Source organism: Paramormyrops kingsleyae, chromosome 23 (genome assembly GCF_048594095.1).
Source record: "Paramormyrops kingsleyae isolate MSU_618 chromosome 23, PKINGS_0.4, whole genome shotgun sequence".
NCBI lineage: Eukaryota > Metazoa > Chordata > Actinopteri > Osteoglossiformes > Mormyridae > Paramormyrops > Paramormyrops kingsleyae.
The window spans coordinates 19,692,510-19,719,258 of NC_132819.1; the positions used below are offsets into that span (position 1 = coordinate 19,692,510).

General features: G+C 43.5%; 1 protein-coding gene and 1 long non-coding RNA gene across 2 annotated transcripts in view; one reads left to right on the plus strand and one right to left on the minus strand.

Moving 5' to 3' along the window:
• On the minus strand, nucleotides 1-13,829 carry LOC111852153 (tumor necrosis factor receptor superfamily member 11B-like). Its single transcript, XM_023827716.2, has 5 exons — nucleotides 13,389-13,829; nucleotides 10,942-11,311; nucleotides 3,268-3,468; nucleotides 2,416-2,640; nucleotides 1-807 (listed from the first exon to the last, which is right to left on the minus strand). Exons 1-5 carry the CDS (start codon nucleotides 13,419-13,421, stop codon nucleotides 416-418), a joined length of 1,221 nt encoding a protein of 406 aa, XP_023683484.2. The 5' UTR covers nucleotides 13,422-13,829; the 3' UTR covers nucleotides 1-415.
• Nucleotides 12,523-26,749, plus strand: part of LOC111852161 (uncharacterized) — a 17,076-nt gene continuing 2,849 nt past the window's right edge. The window contains exons 1-2 of the long non-coding RNA XR_002840172.2: nucleotides 12,523-12,796; nucleotides 19,013-19,076. This is a non-coding gene — a long non-coding RNA (uncharacterized lncRNA). The remainder of the gene's footprint in view (nucleotides 12,797-19,012; nucleotides 19,077-26,749) is intronic.

Sequence of the window (26,749 nt, forward strand, 5' to 3'; positions counted from 1 at the left end):
TGAGTGCAGTATGTTTATTGTACAAAACGGACATAATTGTACCACTGTCCGAGTATAAATAATAATAATAAAAAACTGAACTGGGAAAAAAGATTCTTGTATTTCAGTGGCCATTAAGCGAAAACTTAATACCACATATATTTTTTGAAACATCGCCATAAAAAATGAAATAAATTACAGTTTTATGTACATTAATGTAATACCACATTGCATGTTTACTATGAGCATTTTTTATTGTTGTTATGTTTGTTTGTTTATTAATTTATTTATTTTGCAGTCCAAATATACACTGAGATATCCTCACTTCATTCAAGTTTCTAAAAGACAATGCAAATGAATTTGCCATTTGCCAACTGGGGGGCACGTTTGCAGACTGCGCAGCCTTGCATCGAGTGACTGTTCGTCCGTCTGCTGCCTAGTCATCGTTAGGTTGGGACGTGAGGCCCTTGCTAACCTTCAGCATGTCGAAGAAAAGCTTCTCGTACATCTTCTCCGTGAAGAAGCCACTAAGGATCTTGCTGACGTTCTTGAGTGACTTGAGCAGGTTCCGCGGAACGTCACGGCTGCGCAGCCTGCGCAGGCTGTGCCCCAGCGCCTTGTCTACATCCTGCTCCACGTTGTGGATCCTCCATGTGTACAGGATCTGCAGCAGCTGCTGCCGGGGTCGGCATGATTGCATCACGTGCTGGAAGTCCTTGTCCTCCACCCGATTTCCCGGCAGGCTGTCTGCAACGCTCCTCAGGTCCTGCGGGGTGAGGTTGCCGGGGCTTGCACACCTTGACAACATCCTCTGACAGCGGCTCACACCTGTGGTCAGAGGTGGAGCAATTAGCATGTGAGGTTTCAGGTATGTTTCCCACCTGCCCATCTCCAGAATACATGGAAATATTAAAAGCAATATGTGGTAAAATATGTCACTCTCCATTGCATTTAGCACTGATATGCAATTATCTAGAACTGTGGACTGGTTTGAGCATGCAGCACCTGGATGAGACTTATTTGGAAGCATGATTCATACCAGTATTTGTTACTGTGTCTCCATCCCCCAGCAAGAAAGACTTACAATAGGCAGGTGCATTGGCACTATAATTTTGTGACCATTTTAATTACCATGGCGCCACCTGTTGGGCTTTTACTCAACTGCCACAGCTGAATTCTCATTCAAATTAGCCCTTATGAATGGGGACAAGAATTTAGCCCCTACTTAAGCTGTCAATCCCCAGCATGGTGTATGGTGAGTATTGTCATGTCTCTAATGTCTTTAATATCTGAATACTGTGTGTTTTTGATGCAGGAATGCCATGATTTGGGAAATATTTAGACCAGAGTTGGGTAATTCAGATCCAGAGAGTAAAAGTCCAGACCGGAATTTTGTTTCAACCAACCAGTTGAGTACTCTGTGACTGTGACTCTTTATGCTCAATGGTTTCATTGGTTGGTTGGTTGAAACAAAATCCCAGTCTGGACTTTTACTCTCTGGATCTGAACTATGATTTAGACCAAAACCAGACCAAAGAGAGGCTATGGAAGACCCCAGTCCTTAACCACCATAATTCCTTAAAAATGTCATGCAAGCCCTGCAGCCAGACTGCTAAACATTGCGGTGATATAGCGTGAGTCAGAATGGGATAGATCCCTGCCGGTAAGTGTGATGGTCTGGCTAAGCTAGAGCGATGGGGGCGTGATGGTAAATGCCGGTGTCGGCTTCCAGTTTGTTGCTGTTCACACCCCCATGGATTTGTTGTTACGGGGCCCCTGCCTCCCTCAGATGCTCCAAACGCTAAATAAGTTATGGATGAACAGACTAAGCAGCAGCTTTTACCCCATGAACACTATCATGTAGCCGGCCAGGAAGCCCACAATAACCTCACTGCAGTATTCTAATTTACCATCTTACCCCAACTTATCGTCGTATTATGTCATGTCTTGTGCGATGTCCTGCGTCTAATAGTCTCCATATGTCATTTCTTGTCACTATGCTGACTTTACACAACATCCAGCAGCTTTGTCTGTATTAACTGCACTGGTAATTGCATTTATTGCACTGTACTCACCTATTTATGGTTTGCAGGTCCACAATAGGTTTATGGTATCATTTGTTATGTCCTGTGTGATGCCTCATATCCAAAATTGCTCATATTACTTGTTCGTGTGGATGCACCAACTGGACTGCTGCTAAAATTTCATTGCACTCCATACAATGATAATAAAGAATTTGAATCTCAATAAGTAGCTAGCCAGTGGAGTCAGAAGATTGTAGCTAGCTGGTTAGCATGCTGCTTCAGCCTCTCCAAAAAAAAGGACTGTGTTTATTTGACATTTGATATGTAATGTAGTTACTGCTTGTGGCCAATAGGGGGCCCCATTGCTGCCCCTCCCCACCACCACCACAATGTAGAGACACAGTTCGCGAACCTCCGATAATGCCAAAGAGCCTCTCCTGATCACGGTTCTGCTCCCTCCATAGCCTGAGCAACAGCAGCACCCCCTGTTGGGCACCGCACGCCTTCATCATTCGCTCCACGCTCCGCCGGTCCACCTTCCTGCCCGGCAGCTGGTCTGACAGGGAGTCCAGCTGCAGCGTAGACAGCTGCTTCGAACCCAGGAACTGGAAGATGATCTCCTCACACAGCAGTGTGCCTGAGCAGAGGGACAAAGGAGGGGGCCTTAACAGCTGCATGTAGTAGTAGCACAAATATTAAAGCAGGGGTCACCAACATGGTGCCCGCGGGCACCAGGGTGCCCCCAAGGACCACAGGAGTCGCCCGCGGACCTGTTCTAAAAATAGCACAGCTCACCAGTGAGCAGCGTCTAAAATTTTATTTTATCCTGTTGCTATTCTTCTTTAGTTACATTTGCATTTATATAGATTTGAAAATGACAATATCTGAAAAAAAGCAGATATTTGCATTTATATAGATTTGAAAATGACAATATCTGAAAAAAAAGCATTTAAAACATGTTTTTTATACGTTAAGTTTAGTTAAGTTTAGGAGGGTGTTTTAAACTGGTAGCCCTTCGTATGGCTCAGTACCCATGAAGCAGCTCTCAGTTTCAAAAAGGTTGGTGACCCCTGGTGTAAAGGAATGTGAATAGAGAGAGTGACGAATAAAGAGTTAGCGGGGCACCAACAAACCAACTCGATGACACACAGCGACATCATCCTCTTCTGAGACCAATGACTGAGCTTTCCTCTGTGATTAATCCCTGAAGTATCAGCCTCAGGATATGATTGGTGGAGAGGGCATTGAGCCAGATTGTACTTACCTGTATGGCACATGGCGTGTCCCGGGAAGCACTCGTCCTCCCGCTCGCATATGGCATCCCGCGCCGCTGTCCCGGCCCTCAGTGCCCGCATCCCCAGGGCACTGCAGTCCCGGTGCGGGAAGCAGGGCTCCACTGCCGATGCCACGCTGGAAAAATATCCCTTGGGACACTTCTCACAAAGAGTGTTCCGCTCCGGCGAACCTAACAAAACAGGAAGAGGATGTAGGTTTTGATTTCTTCTCCCTCTTTCACGATTGATTTGATTGTCTCATTGGCACGAACTGACATCATTCTTATTGCAGGCAGCCCAGTAACAGCGAAGGCCTTAACTGCAGGAAGTGAAACTTCCAGTATTTTCTTTGGCAAGTAATTAACTAAGCGGGGAAGTCTCAAGGTTACAGCCCCCACCATGATTTCTGGAGAAATTTACGTACAATGATTGGTTACCAAACACAACATTCATGGTGATTCATTTGTCGAGTATGGACACACTGGGCACGCTCAGTCAGGTGCGTGACACGCACACACAAACTGATCCTGGCTAAAGCATAACCTTGGACTTCCCAAAATGATAAAAGATGAGCAAGGAATGAAAGCTGCATCAGGAGGGACAACATGGGAGAGCAGAACAGAGGTCATGGGGACATCTGCTAGTCAGCGTCATGGGGAAAATCCATTGTAATTAAGTAACTTGCAGACATACATCCTCCCCAACACCTTGCAGTCGCTACATGATTATACAATGCAGAAGGAGTCATTTAAAACAAATATCACCACTTTTTTTTTTATAAGAATTCTGACCATAGAATAGAAGCTCCCTCATAAAAGCATCTATTTTAATAACCTTTCATAGCCTGTCCCGGCCACCACATTCATCTCACAGCATGCTTACCTTTCCTAGAAATACGTATTTATTTCAGCCACGTTTATACAACTGCGATGGTGCAACTGAAAGTTACAGTCGATATTTGGTAGATATTTTAATCTCTCATTATGCCAGTTCCACATTTCTGCTCTTTGTGCAACGCACACCATGCTAATGTAAACATGAACCCAGTTACCTCGGCTGTATCCTGCCATTCATGCTTTTGTGCATTTAGTTGAATGTGTCACTGGGCCGGCTTTTACACCCTTCACCTGCTATGAATGGGAGATGTTTCTCTGTATTTTTCAATGTGTGATGTGCTACATGTGGATGAGGTGACCACACCATAGCGTGCGATTCTCTCCCAGACTGACATGCAGTCTACAAGAGCCAGACCATGAGTCCTGTTTGTGACGCATATGAGTCCAGTCTCAAGCAATCATAATGACCTGAAATGTATGGTAACTTATGGCAAGCAGGGAAGTTCACACCACAGCCAATGGTAACACTGGTCAGATTAGAGGTAAAGCCACAGTCGCCCCCGTCCTGAGACTGACACCAGTTTGCTACAGTAAGTTGGCGCCGCTTAGACGATGGTGGCCGTTAAGCTTGCCTTATCAGTTAATCGGCACTTTGCTATAGTATCAAAGTACTCAAAGTTCAAGGTTCATGTCATAAACATACGACTCCCCTTCAAACTGCAAAACCCAGGGAAACCCCAATACAAAACGAGCAACTTTCAGTCCCTGACAATGTAAATACCTTTGCAAGCAGGCTATATGCATTCTGCTTTGTCCATTCTGCTGTGAGCAGTATAACATTCCCCGATAACAATCTAACAGATGTCTCCTTGCACAACTCAAGTCTACATTCTTTTAAGATGTTTCCACAACTCATGTCAGATTTCCACAATAAATAAAGCTTAGAATTAATCTCTCTGTAAACAATGGGATGTATTTCAAAGCCTGTTGTCTCATCGTGCCTGAAAAAAATATGTAGCAATCCAGACGCTCATGGGAGTTTTACTTACACAAAAATGTTCTGAGGGCAGAAATAACCATTCAGATTGTAGATGAGGTGGGTCCAAGCAGCTAGAGGATGTGGGACCAACAAATTAGATGTCTTGGTTATGTCTCTGAACCAATTATTTTTCGTTCTGCCCTCAGAACACTTTTGTGTAAGTAAAACTCCCATGAGCAAGTTGAACAAGGAAAGCTTGTAGCCTGGGGTCATGTTGTTTGACTGGGTACACAACCCATATCTCCTCAGCTTTATCAACTGATAAAATCCAGGGGATTTCGTCTTCCTTGAAGCCACGTTCATTTTAAGATGCATCATAATGAAACCGAAATTCTGTACCTGTGCCCAGGAAAAAACACAAAATCATGCAATTACATGTCAAATTCATAATCACCTGGAGCTAAACAAACACAGCCAGAGGCACCAAAAAGGAGGGAAAATTAGCACAATTCCAGATGAAGACTCAAAAGAAATTTGGAACATAATTGGACTGGTCTGGGTTGGGGGCCCAATACGATACGCTTTCGTTGGGCACAAAATCTCTAGCGGCCCCCCTGCACAGAGCTACCCTTAAATGTCACCCTATGTAACAGCTATGAAAGATGCCATAAATACAACTCAGTAATTAAATTAAATTGCCACATGCTGGTGTTCAATGGAAATGAGCCATGGATTCTTATTGGCAGGGACAAGCTTGTCCCCTGCTTAAATGGGTTGACACTTTCAACTTTTAAGCTGAAGAAATATTGGTCCCACGGTCGATGGAATGTGTCAAATGGAGGAGGGGGGGTCTTCGGTAGACTGTAGCGAGAGGGAAGCCCCTCCACAGTAGATTTGGGTCCCCTATAAAGGGCTGGGCTCCCTGGATCTGGCAGGATACCCATACCCATGCGATGGCCCTGAGTATTATTACAGTCATTATACTATCACTGCTATTCTTGTTGTAATTACTTTGTAGTAATGTGACCTTACTGACAGCACAGGATTTATTAATATTTATTTATTTGGAAAATATTTTTTAAATATCTATTTAAGTCTTAAATATTTGCCTCCTCCACATAAATAGTATATTGACTTGAGTTCTGATGTAATTTTACCAAAACTAACAAAAATTAGATGCTGTCTGAATGACGACACTGTATTACACGGACAGCACGGTCACCTCCTTGCTCCTCTCACAACCCACAACCTTACAGCACTTCATTAGCCTTTCGCAGTAACTGTGAACTCCTTTCATACCAACATTCTGTCCATACATTACACCCCGGTAAAAAATTTGTTATATACCCAATTCTTTTGCAGTATACCAAAAACGCAGTGTTATACCGTATTATTGTAATACCTTTCAAGCCTTTCTCAAAACAATCCTCATTAAAAGTCTAACCTTGCATGATTTTCGGGCAATTCGATTTTCACACAATTACTCAATGCATAACCTCCCTGCGACTGGGGGTCAAGGGCTTTGCTCAAGGGCCTGATGGACATGTGACTATTCTGTGAAGACTTGAACTGGCAACTTTCCGTTCTGGAGCACAAGCACTGAGGTTTAACACCCCCCCCCCCCCCAACACCTGTAGTTTTGTACAGGATTTTATCATCTTAGGATAGTTTTACCATTTCCAGTAGTCCCACATCCAGTAGTCGATCTATCCTCTATGCTAGTTGATTGCTATACACTTTTCCGGTACCTGACTTTTGCTCTGCTTTCTTCTCTGACCTTCTTGGCTTTCACTTATCAGGGAAGACAGTATACACGGATCAGACTTCCTCACGGACAGACATGGAGTTGCCTCTCTAATCTATTGAAGCTGACTCCCAGCTGACTCTGCTCTAAAGCAATCCCCTGATTTCCCGATCATCCCTCATTACAGCATATCAGAGTGAGTCTTATTGCTTTAGCCAAAACAAAGACAAGGTTTCAAGGTGGAAAATGACAGCTTTGTTAGAAAGCGGTCACATAATCAGGGCACATTTCCTGGGTAATGGATATCTGACTATGTCCTTCTTACTGTACCATACCTCTTGTTTATCTCGCCAGACAAGACACTGGCAAACCTCCTTACGAACAAACCATTCCAGCTCTTATTTCATGAGAAGGCTTTGCTCAATCTGCCCCCCCCCCCATCGTGCAGTTGCTGACGCTGCATTCTATGTTGACTCCTCCTCTTCACTCCTGCTCAGTCCCTCCCTGACAGTCACTGTCTCTCAATCTGCAGCTTTAACCCATTGTTCATTTCTTGACCTGTCTTCTCTCCTTCAACATTAGCAGATAGCACACCCCATTTTTGTACCCTAGTTGATAATGGCTAATCTTGGCCCAGTATTACCTTTCCAATACTCCGCTACACAGTGCAAGCTCCCCAGTGCAAGTTCCCCAGTGCAAGGTCCCCAGATGCTCTCTTTACAGCAAATTTCTCTCTGCTTATGCAACAATTTCCAGCATCATTGAAAGAGATGCCCTGCCCTTCAAGATTTCTTCTCAAATAACTGAGCTATTTGCCTCACGTGGGCATCTATCCTCACCTCAGGACACATCATTACTATTTATTAGCTACTACTATTAATTCCTGCAATACTTTTAGTGTTACCCATGACTATGGCAAACCTATCCAACACACCATTTAAGTTGCAAATCACCTAACTTCCAATCAGTAGCCCCCTATTCTACCGATTGTCAAATGTCAGGACCCCCTCTGTTACATGGATAACGTCACAAAAGACCCAACCAATGATTGAGAGAGGTCTGTGGTGCTCCTAGGATGGCCACTTGAATGAACCTCATGCCCTAATCCCTGGTTTTTGGAGTCGGTGCCATGATTTTTCACAATGGCAGCTTAGGTAAGCTAGCCGTGTAATGTGTCAATGGAAGTTTGTGAGAAAGCCAATTCAAGCCCACTCTCTAATTGGGGACCTTTTGTAAACATTCAGGTTGACTTTACGCAAATAACTAAATGTTGTGAATATAAATACAGCGTATGAATTAGTGACTATGGATACCTGTTCGGATAGACTTTCCTTGCAGGAAGGAACGTGTAAGAACAGTTGCACAAATTCTACTGAGCGATTTTGCGTGCTGATTAGGGAATCCAGGTAGCATTGACATTGACAGAGGTACTCATTTCACTAGACAAATAACTGAGGAACTGTGTCATGCCTGAGGACTCAAGTAAAACATACATTTCTGCATCACACACAATCAGCTGGGCTAACTGAGAGACCAGATGGAGAACTGAAAAAACAAACTATATTTAGATTTTATATTTAAATAGCATATAGCATAATTGTTGTGCAGAGGCAAATTTGAAATGGCCAGTACTCATTAAACTCACAACTGAACCCTCACAAAGTTATCATGGAAAACACTGAATCTCCACTGACCAGAGTACAAATGAATGCTTGCCTCACAGACAACACTGTGCTGTCTTTTTGTCACACCTGAACTCAGAAGGTCTCTCTGTTCACAGATGAGTGCAGTACAAAGAGAGGAACCAAGACAGTCCACAACCAGGTGGTAGGGTGCTGTTTACGGAAGCCTGCTGGAAGAGACCTTCCCAAGTTTCTCTGACCACCAACACTGTCTGCATGCACCACGGTCCACCAACGTGGATCTGGCAACATTAGTTATTGACGATAACGCAGGTTATTCTATGTCACTGGAACCACCACAGGCTTGGAGTACTGGTCCTGGAGCAGGCCAGTACACACACCACTACCTTACATAAGGAGTGCTAGTTACCTGTCCTCCTGACATATACTGATACACACTCATTATCATTCACACAGAAAAGAATTATGTCTTCATGGTTGTTACATCATTATGCTACCACTCTAAAACTTGTTTCTCGTTTAGTCTGTTTGCATTGTAACATACAGCTGCAGAAAGGGGCCTTCCAAAGTTCCATATTCCCATTTCTCCAAATTATTATTGTAAGATCTCAGCACCCATTTTCTCTCGGTGGCCTTCAGCACCACACAGTGTTTAGGTGATGCAACACCAAATGGTGGGCTACTACCAAATGGTGGGCTACTACCATTGAAGTTATAGAAGTTCAGGACTTTTCCCAGTATGTCACAGCTACGGTAACTATAGCATCAATTGTCCAGAAGTTCATGACTTTTTGCTCTGCAGTATGACTTTAATGACGCCAAAGGTCCAAATCCTCCACATTCAGTTACTAGTTCCTGCCTCTGCCAACATATGAATGGGCCTCTCTTTTCATTTAATAGTACATACTTTGTGTGAGTCCATGAGGCATTTCCCTGGCTACCAAGAGACTAGTCAGGTTCTCGTTATCTAGCTTACGTTGTTCCTGCCATAAGACATCACACTTGTTTCCCCAAGGAAGGACAACCACACCTCAGGATAAAATGAGGAATATGAATGACAGAAAGGTTCTTCTCTGTTCTCTGTCCAGGTTATGGTGCTACTAGAGGCAATTCGAAAAACTCACCGGAATTCTGGGAAAGGTTAGCAATGAAATAACAGATTGATCTGTACCGCGAGATGGCGGAAATCGTGGGGAGACAAATCAAAAAAACAAATACTGCTTGACTGTCTCCTGGCTGAGAAAGGGGCAGCCATGCTGTCATAGTAGAAGCAAGTTGCACATGCGCTCTAGATGAACCTAGAGGCCCCCACAACCTGGTGAGCTAAATCAGAAAGGAAGTGACCATGGGACGAATGCATCCCGAAGACCTGTGCAGTCAGTTCACTGACTCGGTGGGAAGATGGGGTACCCCCCTCTCCCAAAGACACTTCCTGTTAGTGCCTATTTATGCTTCTGTAATGATTACTCGTACATGTTTTATATGCAGAGCCAAATGGGTTTTGCCCTCCTACAATGTTATCTTGTCCCATGGTTATGGGAATTGAAGAAGTGGAGGATCGTACTGAACCACAAGAGTGCAATACTGAATGGCTATCAAAGTGTAGCCTTGCTCCTCAGAACAGAGGGACTATTTGCCCACAACATACAGGAAAAAAAAAATTATTAGCTTATTTGGGGCGGAGTGGTGGCTACGAGGATAGGGCTCTGTCCCAGCAATCGGAAGGTTGCTGGTTTGAATCCTGTGAATGTTATGTCCTCCTCTGTTGTGCCCTTGAGCAAGGCCCTTAACCTGCAATTGCTTGGTCCTGGGTATGACATTAATCTACATCCAGCCCTATATGGAGGTCCTCCAACTTACAGGGAAAACTTGGGGGCTGGTGGCAGGATTGGCACTCCAGCCACTGGAAAAAACTAAGACTGGTCCATTTGGACTAGTGCGGTGCTGAGGTATCACCCACTGCATGGCTGCACTCAGGTTCTCATCCCTGAGGTGGTTTGTTGTGTGGTGGGTGCAGCAACGCACTGTAATCAGTGCATGGTCCTTACGCACTGTAATCAGCGCACGCTCCTTACGCACTGTAATCAGTGCACGCTCCTTACGCACTGTAATCAGCGCATGCTCCTTACGCACTGTAATCAGCACAGGCTCCTTATGCACTGTAATCAGCACATGCTCCTTATGCACTGTAATCAGCGCATGCTCCTTATGCACTGTAATCAGCGCATGCTCCTTACGTACTGTAATCAGCGCATGCTCCTTACGCACTGTAATCAGCGCATGCTCCTTACGCACTGTAATCAGTGCATGCTCCTTACCTCTCTCTCTCTTCTGGCATGTACACAGTTTCACATATAATTATCATGTCCTTGCCCCTTATTTTTAATAAGTTGTCGATTGTAAAAGAGCTGCCTTTGGCAGAGTAACGACCTGCCAGCATGACCTCCAGCCTTTGCACTTACCAGGCAGGACCACCCCAGACCCGGGGGGGCAGGCTGAGTGTCGCACGCAGAACTCCACCTCTAGGTGGTGCCCTGGCACACATTTGCAGAGCCGGTCATGCGTGCCGTTGCACTCCCTCTCGACCAGCTGGCGCTCCTTGCAGACAGCCGTGCAGTGCCGGCACGAGTCGCCCCAATGCCAGTGTTCGGAGAAGTGGCTGTCCGGGCACGGCGCACACTCCGTGGGCCGGTCCGGTCTGCAGTGGCTCCGCACCGCCGTGCCGGGGGGACACTGCTCGCATACCAGCACCTGCTGGCTCACGGGGTCACGGAAGTGGTACGTGGGGGGCTGCTGGTGGCTGGCGGCCCAGGCGAAGGAAGTGGCGAATAGCTGTAAGACAGAGGGAGACAAGCCAATGGGTCGGAGCATCTGGATGTCGCCGCTTACCATCACTCAAGCCATGCATTCGCATGGGGGGCCCAAGTTGGCTACACAGGTGATGCTGAATTAGCATGTTCTGCTAACCAGCAAGTTAGCTACTGATTCTGCTCACTAGCTATTTATTTAGTTTTGAAACATCTGCGGGGTGGGGGGGGGGGGGTGGGGTTCGGATTTTTCATGGCACATTGTGGCAGGGCTCACTGGACCATACGCAGCTGAAAACAGATAATGAAAATGCCCCCCCCCCCGTAGGCCATGGGGACTATACGACCCCAGAGGGGTGAGCTTCTATGAGCAGTTCCTTCATCAAACATGGGCCAGACAGGACTCTCGCATGATGGATGTCCCCCAGTCTTGCTAAAAATCGCAATTGTGCCCTTACGTAACTATCCATCCAGACGGTGTCATTTCACACAAAGAGCCGTGCCACCCTGTGTTAGCACATCCAGTAGTGATGCAATACGCCGGCGGCACTCAGCATTGTGTCCAAACCCACGGAGGAAAAGAAGGTTTGTTTTTCTTTGATTTTCATGCCTAAACTGTGTGCACAGAGACAACAGCGCAACAAAAGCGTGACTAAAAGCCGGCCTTTTTCCCACTGTCCAGTCACCTGTGCAAACCATCCCAGGAAGGCTTCTCCACAATACAGTAAGTGGACAAAAATAGTGGCTATAGAAATCACTGAATGGTAAAGGGGATTTTGATTTATCTCCTGGGAATAGTACACTTAACAATAATGCAACAGGTTTTCTAAGCCATATAAACTGAAATTTTAAAAATTATTCCAGTCAAGGACATAACTTTGGATTTAGTATTGGGGAGGGGGGGGTAGTGATTTCTCCACCCATGTAAGGGAGAACACAAATCCCCCTTTTTTCAGCATCCTTCCAGTCCTGTGGAAAAGTTAATTATACCCTCTCTGTTAGCTAACAGAACTATCTCCTACCCTCAAAAGACAGGTGTTTGGTTTCTGTCACTGTTACATTGAGAGATGCCCTCTGTACTTGTACATAAGCATTAAAACATCAACATACCATAAAGTCTGATTAATACTTGATCTTAGTAAGCAGTATATAGTATGCAACCACAAAAAGTCACTTCGGTGTTATTAATTAGGCGCTGTCCCTTTAACACAGCCCAAGCGCAGGTGCTGAGCCACGTTTCATTGTCCATGATGCTGCTCATTAATTCCTTCAATTTTCACAGCCGGATTTTAAACAGATCAGCAGCTTTGCTGAGGTATTTTTAAACAGGAACAAAAATAGATCTACGGTGAAGTGGCGAATGAATTTCATGCTTCTTGGAGCGGTGTCAGTCACAAGAAACGCTTGCAGGAATATCTGAGGTCCGCCAGCACAGAATACTGGCCTTATACTCTACATCCCTTCCTGCCGCCCATCCCATCGCTGCCTTGATTCGCATGGGGAAGTTATTGTAAGGCTCTGTTTACATTCCCTTCCTTTATGAGTATAGTGTGGGCTTTCATTGAAATGGTTTCAGTTATCCAACGGTTCATCTGGGAACAAGTTCCGCAGGACAGGTAGCCTTTGACGTAGCCTGTGTGCGTTTTCCCAGGTTCATCTGGAAAGCCTCCTTCTCTTTCATCAGTGACGAAAATGATATTGACCCGCAGCAAATTAATATACCTATTGCGACATACTGCACATCGCGGCATTCACACACACGGCGTGCAGGATAGAGACGGAAAAAAACACGCACATCTGACTTAACATTTTAGCAAGCTAACATCACGCATATAACGCAATAAACTTAACACCACCGATGTGAATATGAAAAATGACTGTTGCGATGTAGGCTGCATTAAAACGACAGAAAAAACTGAGGTGAAGTTAAGATGAAGTGGGACCGGCCGAAGGGGCGTGTGAGTTTCTGCACCTAAAGCATCAGTCAAAGTGTCTCTCGCGCTTAGTGGTGCAGAAACTTAGCTAAAAGATGCAAATATATAACATAAATAGTAATGAATTAAATATTTGCAGCCTGTGTAATGAAGTGAAAAGGTACTCACAATGTGTAGCTGCATGGCAGATGCCGAACTCATATTAGCAAAACGAATTTCCCCCTGACTGATGTCCGTTTCAACGAGCCCGTTTCCATACCGAACTTATAGTTAGGGAAAAGGGAAGAGGACAGGGCCCAGCCCACTTAATGGCATTTCAGTTGCAAATGTTTTTTTTTCTCTCTCTCTTATTCCTGCCGCATTATTACCGGGGTTTATTATTTGGACAGCCTGCGTGTAGCCTATCGCGGGAGAAACAAAGTGGGGAATTTGCTGGTATAAACAAAAGAAAAATTAAACCTTTGTTATAGCAGTATTAAGTGATCCTCTGCAAAATTATTTCTGACTTAAACGTCATCGCAATGCCTTGAACAAAAACATGCTTGGATTATTGTGATGTATGAGGAGCCACTACACGAGTATATTATACTTTGACTTTAGGGAGCTGAAATTTCCCTACAAAGTGATTGGACAACGCAATGCACAGCATTGAGAGTAAAGCTTATCACCTGCAGATGCATGTCTTTGTGGAGAGAGAGGAGAGATTGAGAGGGGAGTACCTATCGAGGCATGCAATCCACCATAGATACCTGATTTCCTCTTGCTAAAACATTTCACAGGACATATTCATCACATTCCTCACCATCATGGTGCAAGTGATAAGAGAAAATAAATTTTCCAAATTATTTGGTATTTCCTGCTGAATCAGCGGCCTGGAGGCATTTCTGGTTTGTCATACTTTTAGGGAAAGTAACACCATAACTGGTGTTTGACTCATCAATCAGTAGGAATTTCATCATAGAGTCACACTGACAACTGAGTCCCACGGCAGATTTTACTGCTATGCAGTCCAGGGCCAAGTCCTGGGGGGCTTTCAGATGTGCCTGGGTGTCCCAGGTTTTGTAAATATGGGGTTTGTCGTTGGCAATTAGCACGCAACAGGTGTGTTGATGTTTCAGGCACTGACTAAGAGATCTTACAGACCTAGATGAAATGGCTCAATGCCCTCTTGGCAAAGGTGTAACGTTGGCTGGAACATTGGGGGGGGGGCTGAGGTCTCCACCCATTACGAGGGAAACTTGATTATCGGGGGGGGTTGTGTTAGCTTGTTTGATTTATTGATTTATTTCACAACCACCCCCCCCCGGTTATTTACGCCCATGCCTCCTGGGATATACTGCAGGAGTTGGACAATGAAACTGACAAACCTGGTTTATAGTGTATGAGGTTTCATGCCTATGGTGGCCAATCTTCACTGACTGCACATTCGATTAGTAAGAGCAGAGTAGGAAGGCAATAGCCCAGCTCAGGGGTATAGTTAGAGATGAATGGATAGGGGGGGCTGACTTAAGGCAATAAATACACTTTTTTGGGGGGGGGGGGGATTAAAATCAATTTAGGCATAATGACGCCCTTGGTACAGCTGTACATAAAGTATTGCAATCCACACGACATAATCGAAGACAGAGTTCAAAAGAAGACAAATTGTGGGTGTGTGTCTCATTGGTGTATCTGTGACCATGACAGCAAGTCTTTGTGGTGTATCGAGAGCCACAGTGTCCGCAGGGTAATGACGGCATACTCCTATGAAAGACAGACCACATCCAACAGGAGTAATTGTGGATACAAGAGGAAGCTGTCTGACAGGGATGTCCGGGCACTAGCCCGGATTGTATCCAAAAAACATAAAACCACAGCTTGCCCAACTCACTCCAGAATTAAATGCGCACCTCGACTGTCCTGTTTCCAGCAAATCTGTTCATCAGGAGCTCCACAGGGCCAATATTCATGGTTGGGCTACTAAAACCACTCAGGCCAATAACAAATATCAGTTTAAAATAGTGCCAGCAGCACAAATCTTGGGCTGTGGACAATGTGAAACATGTATTGTTCTCTGATGACTCCACCTTTACTGCCTTTCCCACATCTGAGAGCGTTACAGTGCGGAGCCCCAAGGAGGCTTACCACTCGAACTGTTGCGTACCCAGAGTGCAGCATGGGGGTGGATCAGTACTGGTTTGGGCTGCAATATCTTGGCGTCACTGCCAAGGACTACCGAAGCATTCTGGAGGACCATGTTCACCCAGTGCTTCAAACATTGTACTCTGACGGTGGTGCCGTGTATCAGGATGGTAATGCCCCAATACACACAGCAAGACTGGTGACAGAGTGGTTTGATGAACATGAAAGTGAAGTTGCATAGTCACCAGGTGTGAATATTATTGAGCCACTTTTGGGGTGTTTTGAAGGAGCGGATCAGGAAAATTTTTTTGCTTTTTTTTAAAATTGCCCCTCGGGGACAAATAAAGTTTTTTGAATTGAATTGAATTGAATTTATGTCCAGAATCGTGTGACAGCTTAAAGTTTCCCCAAATAAAGTTGTACTCTTAAAGTGCAGTAATGAACATGTACAGGCCAGAGGACATGACCTCCTTATCAAGAGGACAAAAATTTTCTAGGGAAATTTTGTATGCCAAAATTCTTGCATTGCACCCTGATGGCCCCCATGACCTGCACATCTGACCCCTATTACAAAATGTTCATTATGAAAGACTGAATTGATATCAAAAATCTTAATCTGGCACTGCATGACATACCTTCAAAACGGAGGCTTCCCTACGATCTATTGCCTACTACCTTCAGGCAGGTTGGCTACTCTGTAAACGGCAAACAACATATTTCCCCTGCAGAAACACACAGACCAAGAGCACGTAGTGAAGCCACCTTTTTCTAAATGGGGCAGCCGGAACCGCAGTTGGCAAACGGGAATCACATGAGGAACATCTATTTCTCATTTTCCCTTTCCCAGCTTCGAATCGCATTCCTCATTCTTTTGTCATTTGTCATTTTCACCTCGGATCTCCCTCAAGGTTCTGGTAAACAGAAACCTGTTTATCTGTATGGAGGTAGGATTTCATTTTGGACCAGGACACGGAACCAAAGTACTGGCTTCTGATTAGCCTAGAAAGAGCTGTCAGTGAAACAGGGAATTAAAACTTTTCAAAGAGGCAAGCCTTTGGAGCCCAATTATGGACCTTGGCAAGACACCAGCTATACATACATTGAAAGTAAAGTGTATTGAGATCTGAAGACTGTACAATAGTCAAACATCTTGAGAAACTGAATTGAGAATTGAACAATGTACCCAGTGCTCCCTGGTTCTTAGCCACATGGAGGAACGTTTGATCTCCATTTGCAATAGCTGGATATTAGCTGTTTAATGTTGTCTCACGCTTGGCCCAGTGGCACAAACTCTGCAAAGCAGACACCTGCATTCAACGTCAATCTCAAAGCCCAGAGAGAGGGTCATGTCTGGGTGTGCCTGGTCCGATCATCACATGAGCCCCGATTCTGGGACCCGTCTTAATTGCGAGGAGCGGGTGTCATCACTGGTATTCTAGAGTGCTCCGTTTTGTTTCTTTCATATGATTATTCACCATGTGAATGCCGCAAAGTAAAATCCATTTAAATACTTTAGTGACACGTGGCCCAGTGATACCATCTTAAAGAACGGATCCAGCAAGCCCCCCCCCCCACCCTCCCATTCTCTGGACAAAAAAAATCTGCTATGAAATAAATTTTACATACACACAGAGCCAAAAAAGATTTTTATCACATTGTGGGGACATTGGGTCCCCACATTGTAATAAGTACAAATTCACACATACACACAGACCTGTACCTATATCTCTTTGGGGACCGTGCGTTCATTTCTATGTGCAAAACCCTAATCCCAAAAATGACAACCTGAAAACCTACCCAGCTCTAACCTTAACCATAAGTAACCAAACCAAATGTCATTTTTATTTTTTTAATTGCAGTCACAGATTTTTTAAATTCAATTTCCCCTGTGCAACTAACTGTGGCAGTTTGTATCACGTCTAAGGGACTCGTCACACTTCCTTGGAAAACCTCATGATGACATGGGGAGAACATGCAAACTCCACACATGGGGCCATGGCAGAGACTCGAACCCTGATCCCAGATGGTTGAGGCAACAGTGCAATAGCATGCCGTCCCACATATATTAATGTATTTCTCCAATGGCAGATTTTAGGAGAAATAATTCAGAAAAAATCAAATTACATGCCTAGAGTTTCTCCATTGAAAAAAATTCCAAAGGGAGTTGTTCACCCATTGTGAGGTGGTGTATTTTCCTGGTGTTAAGTACGTTGATGGGAGCAAAAACATTTTCCATGCAATTATCTCTAAGTAGCATTAATTATGACTCATGTAGAGAACAATAGACTTGTTACTTCAGATGGCAGGAGAACTAAAGGATTCTTTTGAAATGTGAAGATCTGAGGAATAAACAACTGAGAAAGAGAAGCAAAGCTAAAGAAAAGTGGTTTGATCCCAAATAAAGAGACATTTTATGTATCTTTTTTTTTTCTCTATAAGCAGTTCCCAAATCATCAGTCTTTTGGACAGTCCCTCATCCTCTCCTGAAAAAAGACAAAATACAGAAGTTGGCTAATGCTGCCACAATCATGTATAATCCCCTGCTCTGAGCTGAGTTGAGTCATCGCAAATGAGTTAGCTTCTCTAATAGCATAGAGCAAGCTGTGTCCCAAGGCCAGATCACCAATCCAAAGCCCCGACATCTCAGGTGTGAGGGCCACACAGCCAGTACCGGGACGTTCACAGAAGGGGGGCTTGCCCCGGCAACCGCACGGCCGACATGATGGTGTTAAGGCAAGGGCCCGCAGTCGTTATCCGTGTCTCTTCCGATTAAATTGTTAGGTTATGGTGTAGTCATAACAGACTTAAAGAATATAATGAGACATTACCCGCGGGAAGAGATTTTATTCCGCAACATTTGTGTTGCACATCTAGAAACTAACATGTAACTGCATGCATGCTATGTGAGACTGCAGGGAGTTTGAAGCCTAACAGGAGATGAATGGTGTTTACAGTATCTGCGTTTCTGTGGTTCTGCTGTCCCTCTGTGGTTTTTCTAGGTAAATCAATCACATGGATTGATGTGGATTTTCCGGCTGTAGACTTGTTTTCCCTTGGACGTGATAGAAACCGCCACAGGGACACGGTACTCTAATCACTTCCTGTGTCGGGTCAACAGCTAGCCTGTGTTCATCCAGAAAGCAGTAAAAGACTGCTACAGCTATTTATAACTGATTTATGTTGATTTTGATCATTTTGTTTAAAATTTAAATCGATGCATAAAGTTTTCACTTTAAAAAATAATTTTAGGCTACGGAGTTCTTAACTAATACTTAACAGGATGTTAATTACGCCCAAGGCATGACCAATAACCCAAAAACCACAGTATTTACAACGTATGTCCTTTTCGCCTCCCACAGCCTCCTACATACCCCAGTAAAACTCAAAGCAAAACGAGTGAAATAGGCGACGGCTATTTAAAGGTGCTGCTGACGTATGTATCCTTAGCCCCGCCCCTTTTGGGGTTCCACCAATTATAACACTCAAAGCTACCAGTAAAGGTGGGAAGACATCCTGCCATCAAGCCATTTGTTGGTTGAAAAATAAAAAGTTTACATTGTTGATTGTTTATTTACTGAATTCTTGAATGTTTTCCATGTTCTGCCAAGCAGTTTTTGTAAGTCCAATTATTTTAAAACATAGATCTATCCATCTTTCCACCACTTATCCAGGACAAGAGCACAGAGGGATGTGGAGCTCATCTGAAGTAGTAAGAGCTTCACGTTAAACTTCTCTGTAAGTATGTCCTTCACTATAAAACCGGTATCTTGTGTTTCTCATGAATGTACTGCAGCTCAATGATTGCTGTGATCTACCACGCGAACCGGATGCTCACAATTAGCCATTGATGACAAACACAGATACAGTATCACTCAAAGGTCATTGCCACACCTGCTTTTAATGCATCTGTCTCTATGTCAGCTATGTCATTCACCTTATAGTACAAGGCCTCGAGGCAATGAAGTAATATTCATTAAATACTGTAACAATCAAGAGAAGTGTTCTACATCTCAAAACTTTCTGAAATTATAGACTGTTCAATGTAGCCCCGTTTTACTTCGATGACAGCGTTGCAGGCTGGAATTACCTTCCAAATGGAACCACCTAGAATGCTTCTTTAACGGTCCTGATGGAGTTTCCACAAGATCTGGGCACAAATTGGCTACCTTGCTCTTACTGTTTGATCTAAATAATCCCAAAGCAGCTCATGGAGTAATGTCAGGGTCAGCTCATCTGTTGCAGCACTCCGTCATTCCGTGTTTATAAGATAATACATAACCTTGGTTATGCTTACGCTTGTTATCTTAAAACAAATGATTTTCACACGGTATATCCAGAATTTTCCCTGGTACTGCAAATGTTTCTGTGATTCAACCATATAAATGTCCTCAGGTACTAAGATTCTTGGTGGTTGGGGGTTTGAGTTTGTATGTGTGACCCATGATGGACTGGCATTCCCGTCCTGGGTGTTCCCCACCTTGCGCCCCAAAATGGACTAGCATCCCATCCTGTGTGTTTACCTAGACTAATGAGTCTGTGTGTGTCATTGTCTGGCACAGATGTACAAACTATAATTGTTGCACATTTGCCATTAGACCTGATCCCTCAGAGGTTTATTGTACAATAAAACTACCAGATAAAAACAATGTAGTGACTTCTGACTGCATATAAGTCTAGAGAAGGCTGACTTGTTTGTTCAGGTGCAGTCAAATCTTACAACAACAGAGCCAGCTACCCCAGAGCCACCCTACCCCAGAAATGTCATCCACAAAGTTTCAGCTCCAGGTTTTTGAGACAAAAATGTCAAGGACCAGGTCCAGTGATACGAATGGGACAGATCTCTGTTTAAACAAACAGCTGTGTTGCAAGTCCATTGCTGCATCCTGGTGGTATAATCCACTAGCCGTAGCACTGTGGATGCTAATGATGCCCCAGCACATGTGTGATAGCACGACCGGCGGTTTACGTTATCGGAGAAGAGTCACGTGGGATTGATTTACACACCGAGCGGCATCCACACACCTGCCTCGCATCTTTAGAAAATCTGCTTACGTTGCTGACATACTTCCTCCTGACAGCAACAGTACATTGGATTCAAATCAAACAGACCACAGGCCATGTCAAAGACAGCTACAGACTGTCAACATTGCAGGGACCTAAAAGGGATTTGTTTAATTATTAATAAACTGTCCTTGTTCAACGCTATCATCTTAGCAATCACAGAAAACACTCAGAGACGGGATTCACCCTGGAGATCTGGAGCAACATCTCTGCTCCCTGATCCACTGTGCAAATCTTAAAAAGAAGGTGACTAAGAATTTTTACAGTCAATCTGCTATATTCCAAATACCAGGAAAGGTTTGCTTGGATTTTACATAAAACCTGTCATTAGTCAGAGTAACCAAAAACTGATGTTTTGGTGATAATTATGCTGGAATTCAGTTGATATTAAAATTAAACAATTATGAGTAGTTCTGCAGCCACCACATTAAAACAAACATCTTAATGAACTCTGAAATTGGGTTTGGCAGAACAACAACAATAATAATCCGGGGTTTTCTGTCGACATCACATCTGCAACCACACATACGGGGAAAGCCTGGATCCAGCGTCTTTGACGCAGCAGCTGGGGGCCCGGGCTGGCTTAGGGTCCAAATCCGAGGGTGCGGCAAAGCCCACATCAGAAAAGTCGAGAGACTTTAGTGCAGGCGTGAATAGTCACACTGGCTTAATTTTCTTCCAAAAAAACGGGGGAAATATACAACTTAAACCTGCCAGTCAGGAAAACCACACAGCCTTGTGGTGTAGCCAAAGCTCATACTGAAACATTCGACAGTCACCAGTGGATTGGAAACCTGACCAAGACCTCTGATGAAGATGGAAGGTCCAGATGGTCTGACTTCACTTGTTTCTGTTATTGCCAGTAAATAACAGACAGAGAGATATTTTGTGCTCAGCTGCTTGTAGGCATGACCGGAACCTTTCCACCTTAGAAGGTGAGTCCACGCCATATGAGGAGCACCTTCACAAGAGGCCCTGTCAATCCAGAACAGAGGTGACACACAAGGGCTTAGCCATCAGCTACGCTTTGCAGAGTCGGAAGCGAAACTGGATGCAAAGCCCAGACCTCAGATGAACTTCTAAAATGAAAGACAGGATTACAGATGGAACATCCAGCAGCCCTGGGGGGGCCCGTGTGAAAAAGCCTGTCCCATCTGGAAAAAGGGGAACTTCTCAGAGTCGCCAGCAGCCAAAGGAATCACTGTCAGGTCAGCCGAATGCAGTGTCTCAAGAGACAAGATCTTGCTTTGAAGTAAAATTTAAAGTCTTGGAAAAAGTTAGTTTGTCAATAGACTGGCCCATCAAACAAAGCATGGTAGAAAATAGTAACTCATATACTAGTTACCCAATCCAGACAGAGACAAAGGTGATGAGCTCACAGTTTAACTCTGCTAACCAGAAACTCATGGTCTTGTACCAGAGGACTGTAAACACAACATTTTGTGTTGTTTAAAAGTCCACATGCAATGTCAACACTGTGTATTAAAACTAACAAAAAACATAAAAAAAGTAGAGTCTCTATGGTTCATTTGTGCTAATATGGAAGCCATCAGTGCTTACACCTTTAATTTGCTTAAATTGTTTTAAAAATGTCTTGAAAATAACACAATCATTATTAGGCCAGCTAATCAGTAAATGATCTTTAGCTTTATGATGGTACTTTTACTCTGGACGAACAGCATCACATTAATGTTTCTACATCAGGACCCGAGTGACATGGTCATGCCAGTGTCTCTGTCTCCATGACGCCGAAAGGGCACGGACTTCTGCAGGTGCTTGAACACTGTGGGAGTTTCCAGATGTCTTTGCCCATGAATGGGGCCTTTGTGTGCTGCGGGATCAATGCTCCACCAGGTTTATCTGCATAGACAGATGTTATCAGCCCTGAACACACACACAGCTGCCTCTTTCCGCACCATATATGAAAGTTCAGTGCAGCAACTCATTGTATCACTAGTTCTTCCCAGTCTGCTGCTTAACAGATGAAATATAAATGTAATTCGGTATTTATGTGCTCCTGCATGTAGAGCTGGAAATTCTGTTCACTCACTGCTAAATCCTGACTTCTTGTACCCCCTATATCGCCATTTTTAACAATCTTCCTTCTCAGTTACTTATACTAATGACACATTATGTAACTTTGTGTTATTTAAAGCTAATGCATTAAGGGTTCTGTGGCTGTGATTGGAAGGTCACTGGTTCGAGCCCCAGCAGAATGGAGCCCCCCTGAGCAAGGCTCTGATCGCTATGGGGACTAGGGTTAGGCTTAGGGTTAGGGGACATACTTTGACTGACTGGAGCATGATCACACATTTGTTTCAATTTCATGAACTCACACCATAGTAAACAGATACTCTTTTATATATTTGTTTTGATCATGAACACATGTTTTGTGGAGGCTGTAAATATTTCAGATTAATATACATCTTGTAAATGTCACACATCGGAAAATGCAGTTTAGAACAGTTGCAGGAGCATTGTGTAAACACAGTAAACAATGGTGTCCTTTTGTTTAGATCTGATCATGAAAGTCTTCAGTACATATAGATGACTAAATAGTGTAGCAACATTCAGCTGAATAAATAAATTGGAAAAACCTAACTCATGTGGCTATTTTTTTTCAACAGAGGCAACAAAAGCTGATTTATACTGCGTATAACCTATACTATTGCTCTATTGCTAGCTACATAGTTGTATACCTTTTGAAGTAGCCTAATGCCTTAATGCCCTAATGCCTGTCGGTACATCAGGCTACAGCATAGGCGATGGTGTAAGGTACGCGGCTACACTGTAACAACGGCGTAGATTCTGCACAGAAGTATAATGCTGCATCCCATTTACCTCAGAGGTTGGAAGTCGGAGCTGGAAATGATGTCACTCCTGATCCTAACCCTAAGCCTAACCCTAACCCTAATCCTAACCTTCTTTAATAATATTGGCAACTGTGGTCACAGGAACATGAAGCTGCTTGGAGATGGTCTTATAGCCTTTACCTTTAACATGGTTATCTGTAATCTTCATTCTGAGCTCCTCAGACAGCTCTGTCCTTTTCTTTCTCTGGTCCATGTTCAGTGTGATGCCCACAACGGTACCAAACAATACAGTAGCTGAATGGCTGATGAAAAGCTTGAAGGCACCTGTGATACTAATTAAACACTTAATTTGAAACATGACTATAATGCAAGGCTTAATAGTCTCTTTAGGGGTACCAAAAAAATCTGTCCATACTATTTTAGCATACCTTTGTAAAATAACCAACAAATAATTTCTTTTCACAATTCTATTGGTTTTATCACATACTAAAGGCAGAACAAACGCTGCTGATGGAGCCGTATGAAGAATACAAAGATGTAATTGCTAAAAAAGGCAATACTGTGGCCATAAACACAACCAGGGAGTTGGCTTGGCAATGAATGCATAAGTTACATAAATGCTACAAGTGCCCAGTACGGTGGTACAGTGGTTTATGCTGTCACCTTACACCGTGAAAGTTCCTGGTTCGATCCCCATAGCCAAAGGAGAACCTTCTGGGTTGAGTTCACGCGTCATTCTTACTGTATAATGTTATTCTGTATTATTTGATCTCCATAATATACTTTCAGTCGCATCCGTGTGAAATGTTCTGCACAATTAACCGTATCTTGTCTTTGCTTTTTACTAATAAACTTTCAAAGTAGGCTGTGACTAAACAAAATATAAAAATATCTTCCTGTTCATATTATTTTAATTTTTCAATTTCAGTCCTTGCATTTCATGTTCAACCTTTGTAATATGGGTACGCTTTTATTTTAATTATTTTCCAATTCATTGGATTGCTAAGATGTGATTTTTATAAGCTTTATTATATTTATAACATGACATGAGTAGTGAGAGCGCGGAATTTCGTCTGACAGAACAATCTCACACGTCAGACGTTCTTTGAGACAATGCTTAATTAAGCAAGACAGTTAATCCGGTCCGGAGCAGGCTTGTTCACTAGTGTATATTACCATGGTAACTCAGCGGGGATTCATTTAAGATAAGTTGTTGGAACGGAACTCCCACTCAAATGAGCAAGACTTGTCGAAATAAGTCAGACTTTCCATTAATCCTGTTTCATGGAATAACGCCCAGGTCTATCTTGAGTCTCCACGGAGACCAATGTTTTGGAGATAAAACCAGCAGTTGAAGTGTGAATGGGAAGAACTGGAGGAGAACAAATCTAACTTACTCTTTGTTTGTTCCCGAACAGCAAGTAGGGTACTTTGAGCAGCTGTCGGAGACTCTGAAGCTCAGGGAATTTTATACCTGAGTTTCACCGAAAGAGTGCGTAATAAATTATAAAGAATTACAGTGGTAATCAAAACAAATGACATCATCCGTCTTTCAATAGAAACTATTAATTGTTTATTGGCTCTGGTATATTAAAGGTAACAGGACAAGAGGCTTTAAGAGGAACATAAAAAGTTAGGTTATACAAGTATTAGACTGTCATTAGTTTTCAGCATAAACTGAGTTTGGATTAATTCTTGTTACTTTCTCACATATCTGCCTATGGAAAGTGTGTTCACTTCCAGCACACTTACAGGGAATTGTAGTCTGGGCTTGATAGGAGGATATAAATATTCTGAACACCACGTTTCTCCAACACATTAAATACAGTTTTTGTCTGGTAAAAACTCTCCCTAGATTTCCATCTTTGTTTTGGTGAATTTAACTAGGTGATTAAATCGAAACTCCATTAGATGTCATTTATGAACAGCCGGAGTTGCTTGTGGACCAGGGTGGGATTGGGGTGAGTATCCAGTCATGAAACGGCATCCTGTGCAGGCTGCATCTGAGCTAATGACCCCGGAGATTCTTCCCTCATCCTTGTGACATTAACAGGTCACTGAATGGGCAAGCACATCTTACACTGCATTTCACAATGCTCTGGTATAGATTCTTGCTTGGAGACACATTTTACTCTTGAAGCCCAAGGAAAAACAGACATCATGATTGCTTTGAGCCCACATTCAGGGATCACCATTCAGTGGTTTCATCCTGAACACAATATGACACTTCTATCAGAAGGATTCAGAGTACAGAATTCCCATAATTCCCCTGACAAGCACAGCTTTCCAAACAGCAAAGTGCCTTTGGTCTTATCTGGATGATTTTTTTTTCCTTTTAAAAACTCTTTTTTTAAATTCCTTTTAAACTTGCTTATTATTTCTTTAGATTATTTATTTCCCTTGTACTGACCCATGTATGTTGACCTATTGTATTTGACATAACTACTTTGTGAGTTTTGAAGTTGTGTGTATGGCCAGAGTAAGCTGCAAATGAACTGCTCTTTTTGGGATTAATAAAGTTGTCTCATATTTTAAAGACCTAATTTCAATTAAAGGCAGTTTTTGAGGAACCACAGTCGGTTTCATGATCAGTCGCAACGTAGGTTTCCCTAAAACCGGGTGACACTTGTAATCCCCATTCACCTGGGGGAGAAAGAGATGCAGTTTCATCTCAGCGGCCGTTATTGCAGTTCTTACAGCTGGTTTAATGCAGCATGCTTTGACTGACTTGTGTTCCTAAAGCCTAATTACACACAGGGGATCTCTTTTCTGTCAACGACCAGTTCCATATCCTGTTAAGGGCTGCATCATGATGAAAAAAATGCATCCCAGAACATCTAGATCTTTGGACTTGAGATAAACATGCAAATACAAATTAATCCACTGCACAGACAGTGCTAGACACCGTTAAATACAGGGGGGGAACTTCCTCTCTGTGTTTTCTGGAGCGTAAAAAAAGGTGAAAAAAACAGCATGATTGTGGCGTGTTTAGGGGAGGGAGGAATAATTTCAAATGGGGTTGGCCTCCTGTTCCGCTGGTGGAGCACAGCCAATGGCCACCGTGAGGTGAGTGACAGGATAACGAGATTACATGGCCTCTGGAATGTCACGAGGACAGATCTGGCATTGCGATGAAGAAGCTGTACATCTAGTTCGGTAGGACATGTTTCTGTGAAGAAACAAGCCCGATACTTACATCCCCTCTATGCACAAATATACAAAGAAACAAATCAGAACTGTGCAGTAGATCACAGTTAGAATAGGTGGCTGTGTCTAAAAATCTAACCCAGGGCAGGTGGTTGTAACACAGCATCATTCAAATGTTGGGCATGTCCATACAATAGAGGTAATCATTAACCAAGCCATCAATTATCTGACCACATATCAGGGTTTTGCGGGGGGAACCCGGACCACATGGCAGAGGTACATCCTGCCATTAACTAAGTGAACTGTGTAAATATTTTGAAGATGGGGAAAACCCATCTAGAGGTGTCTGGGGCAATACACACTTAATCACATAATGGAGAACTCCCT

Bases quoted from the DNA above. Each gene is read 5' to 3' on its own strand.
- LOC111852153 (XM_023827716.2), bottom strand. From the start codon at position 13,421: ATGAGTTCGGCATCTGCCATGCAGCTACACATT. The intron at 11,312-13,388 runs GTGAGTACCTTT...TCTGTCTTACAG, and splicing joins CTGCCATGCAGCTACACATT to CTATTCGCCACTTCCTTCGC. The intron at 3,469-10,941 runs GTAAGTGCAAAG...CTGTTTTGTTAG, and splicing joins GTCTGGGGTGGTCCTGCCTG to GTTCGCCGGAGCGGAACACT.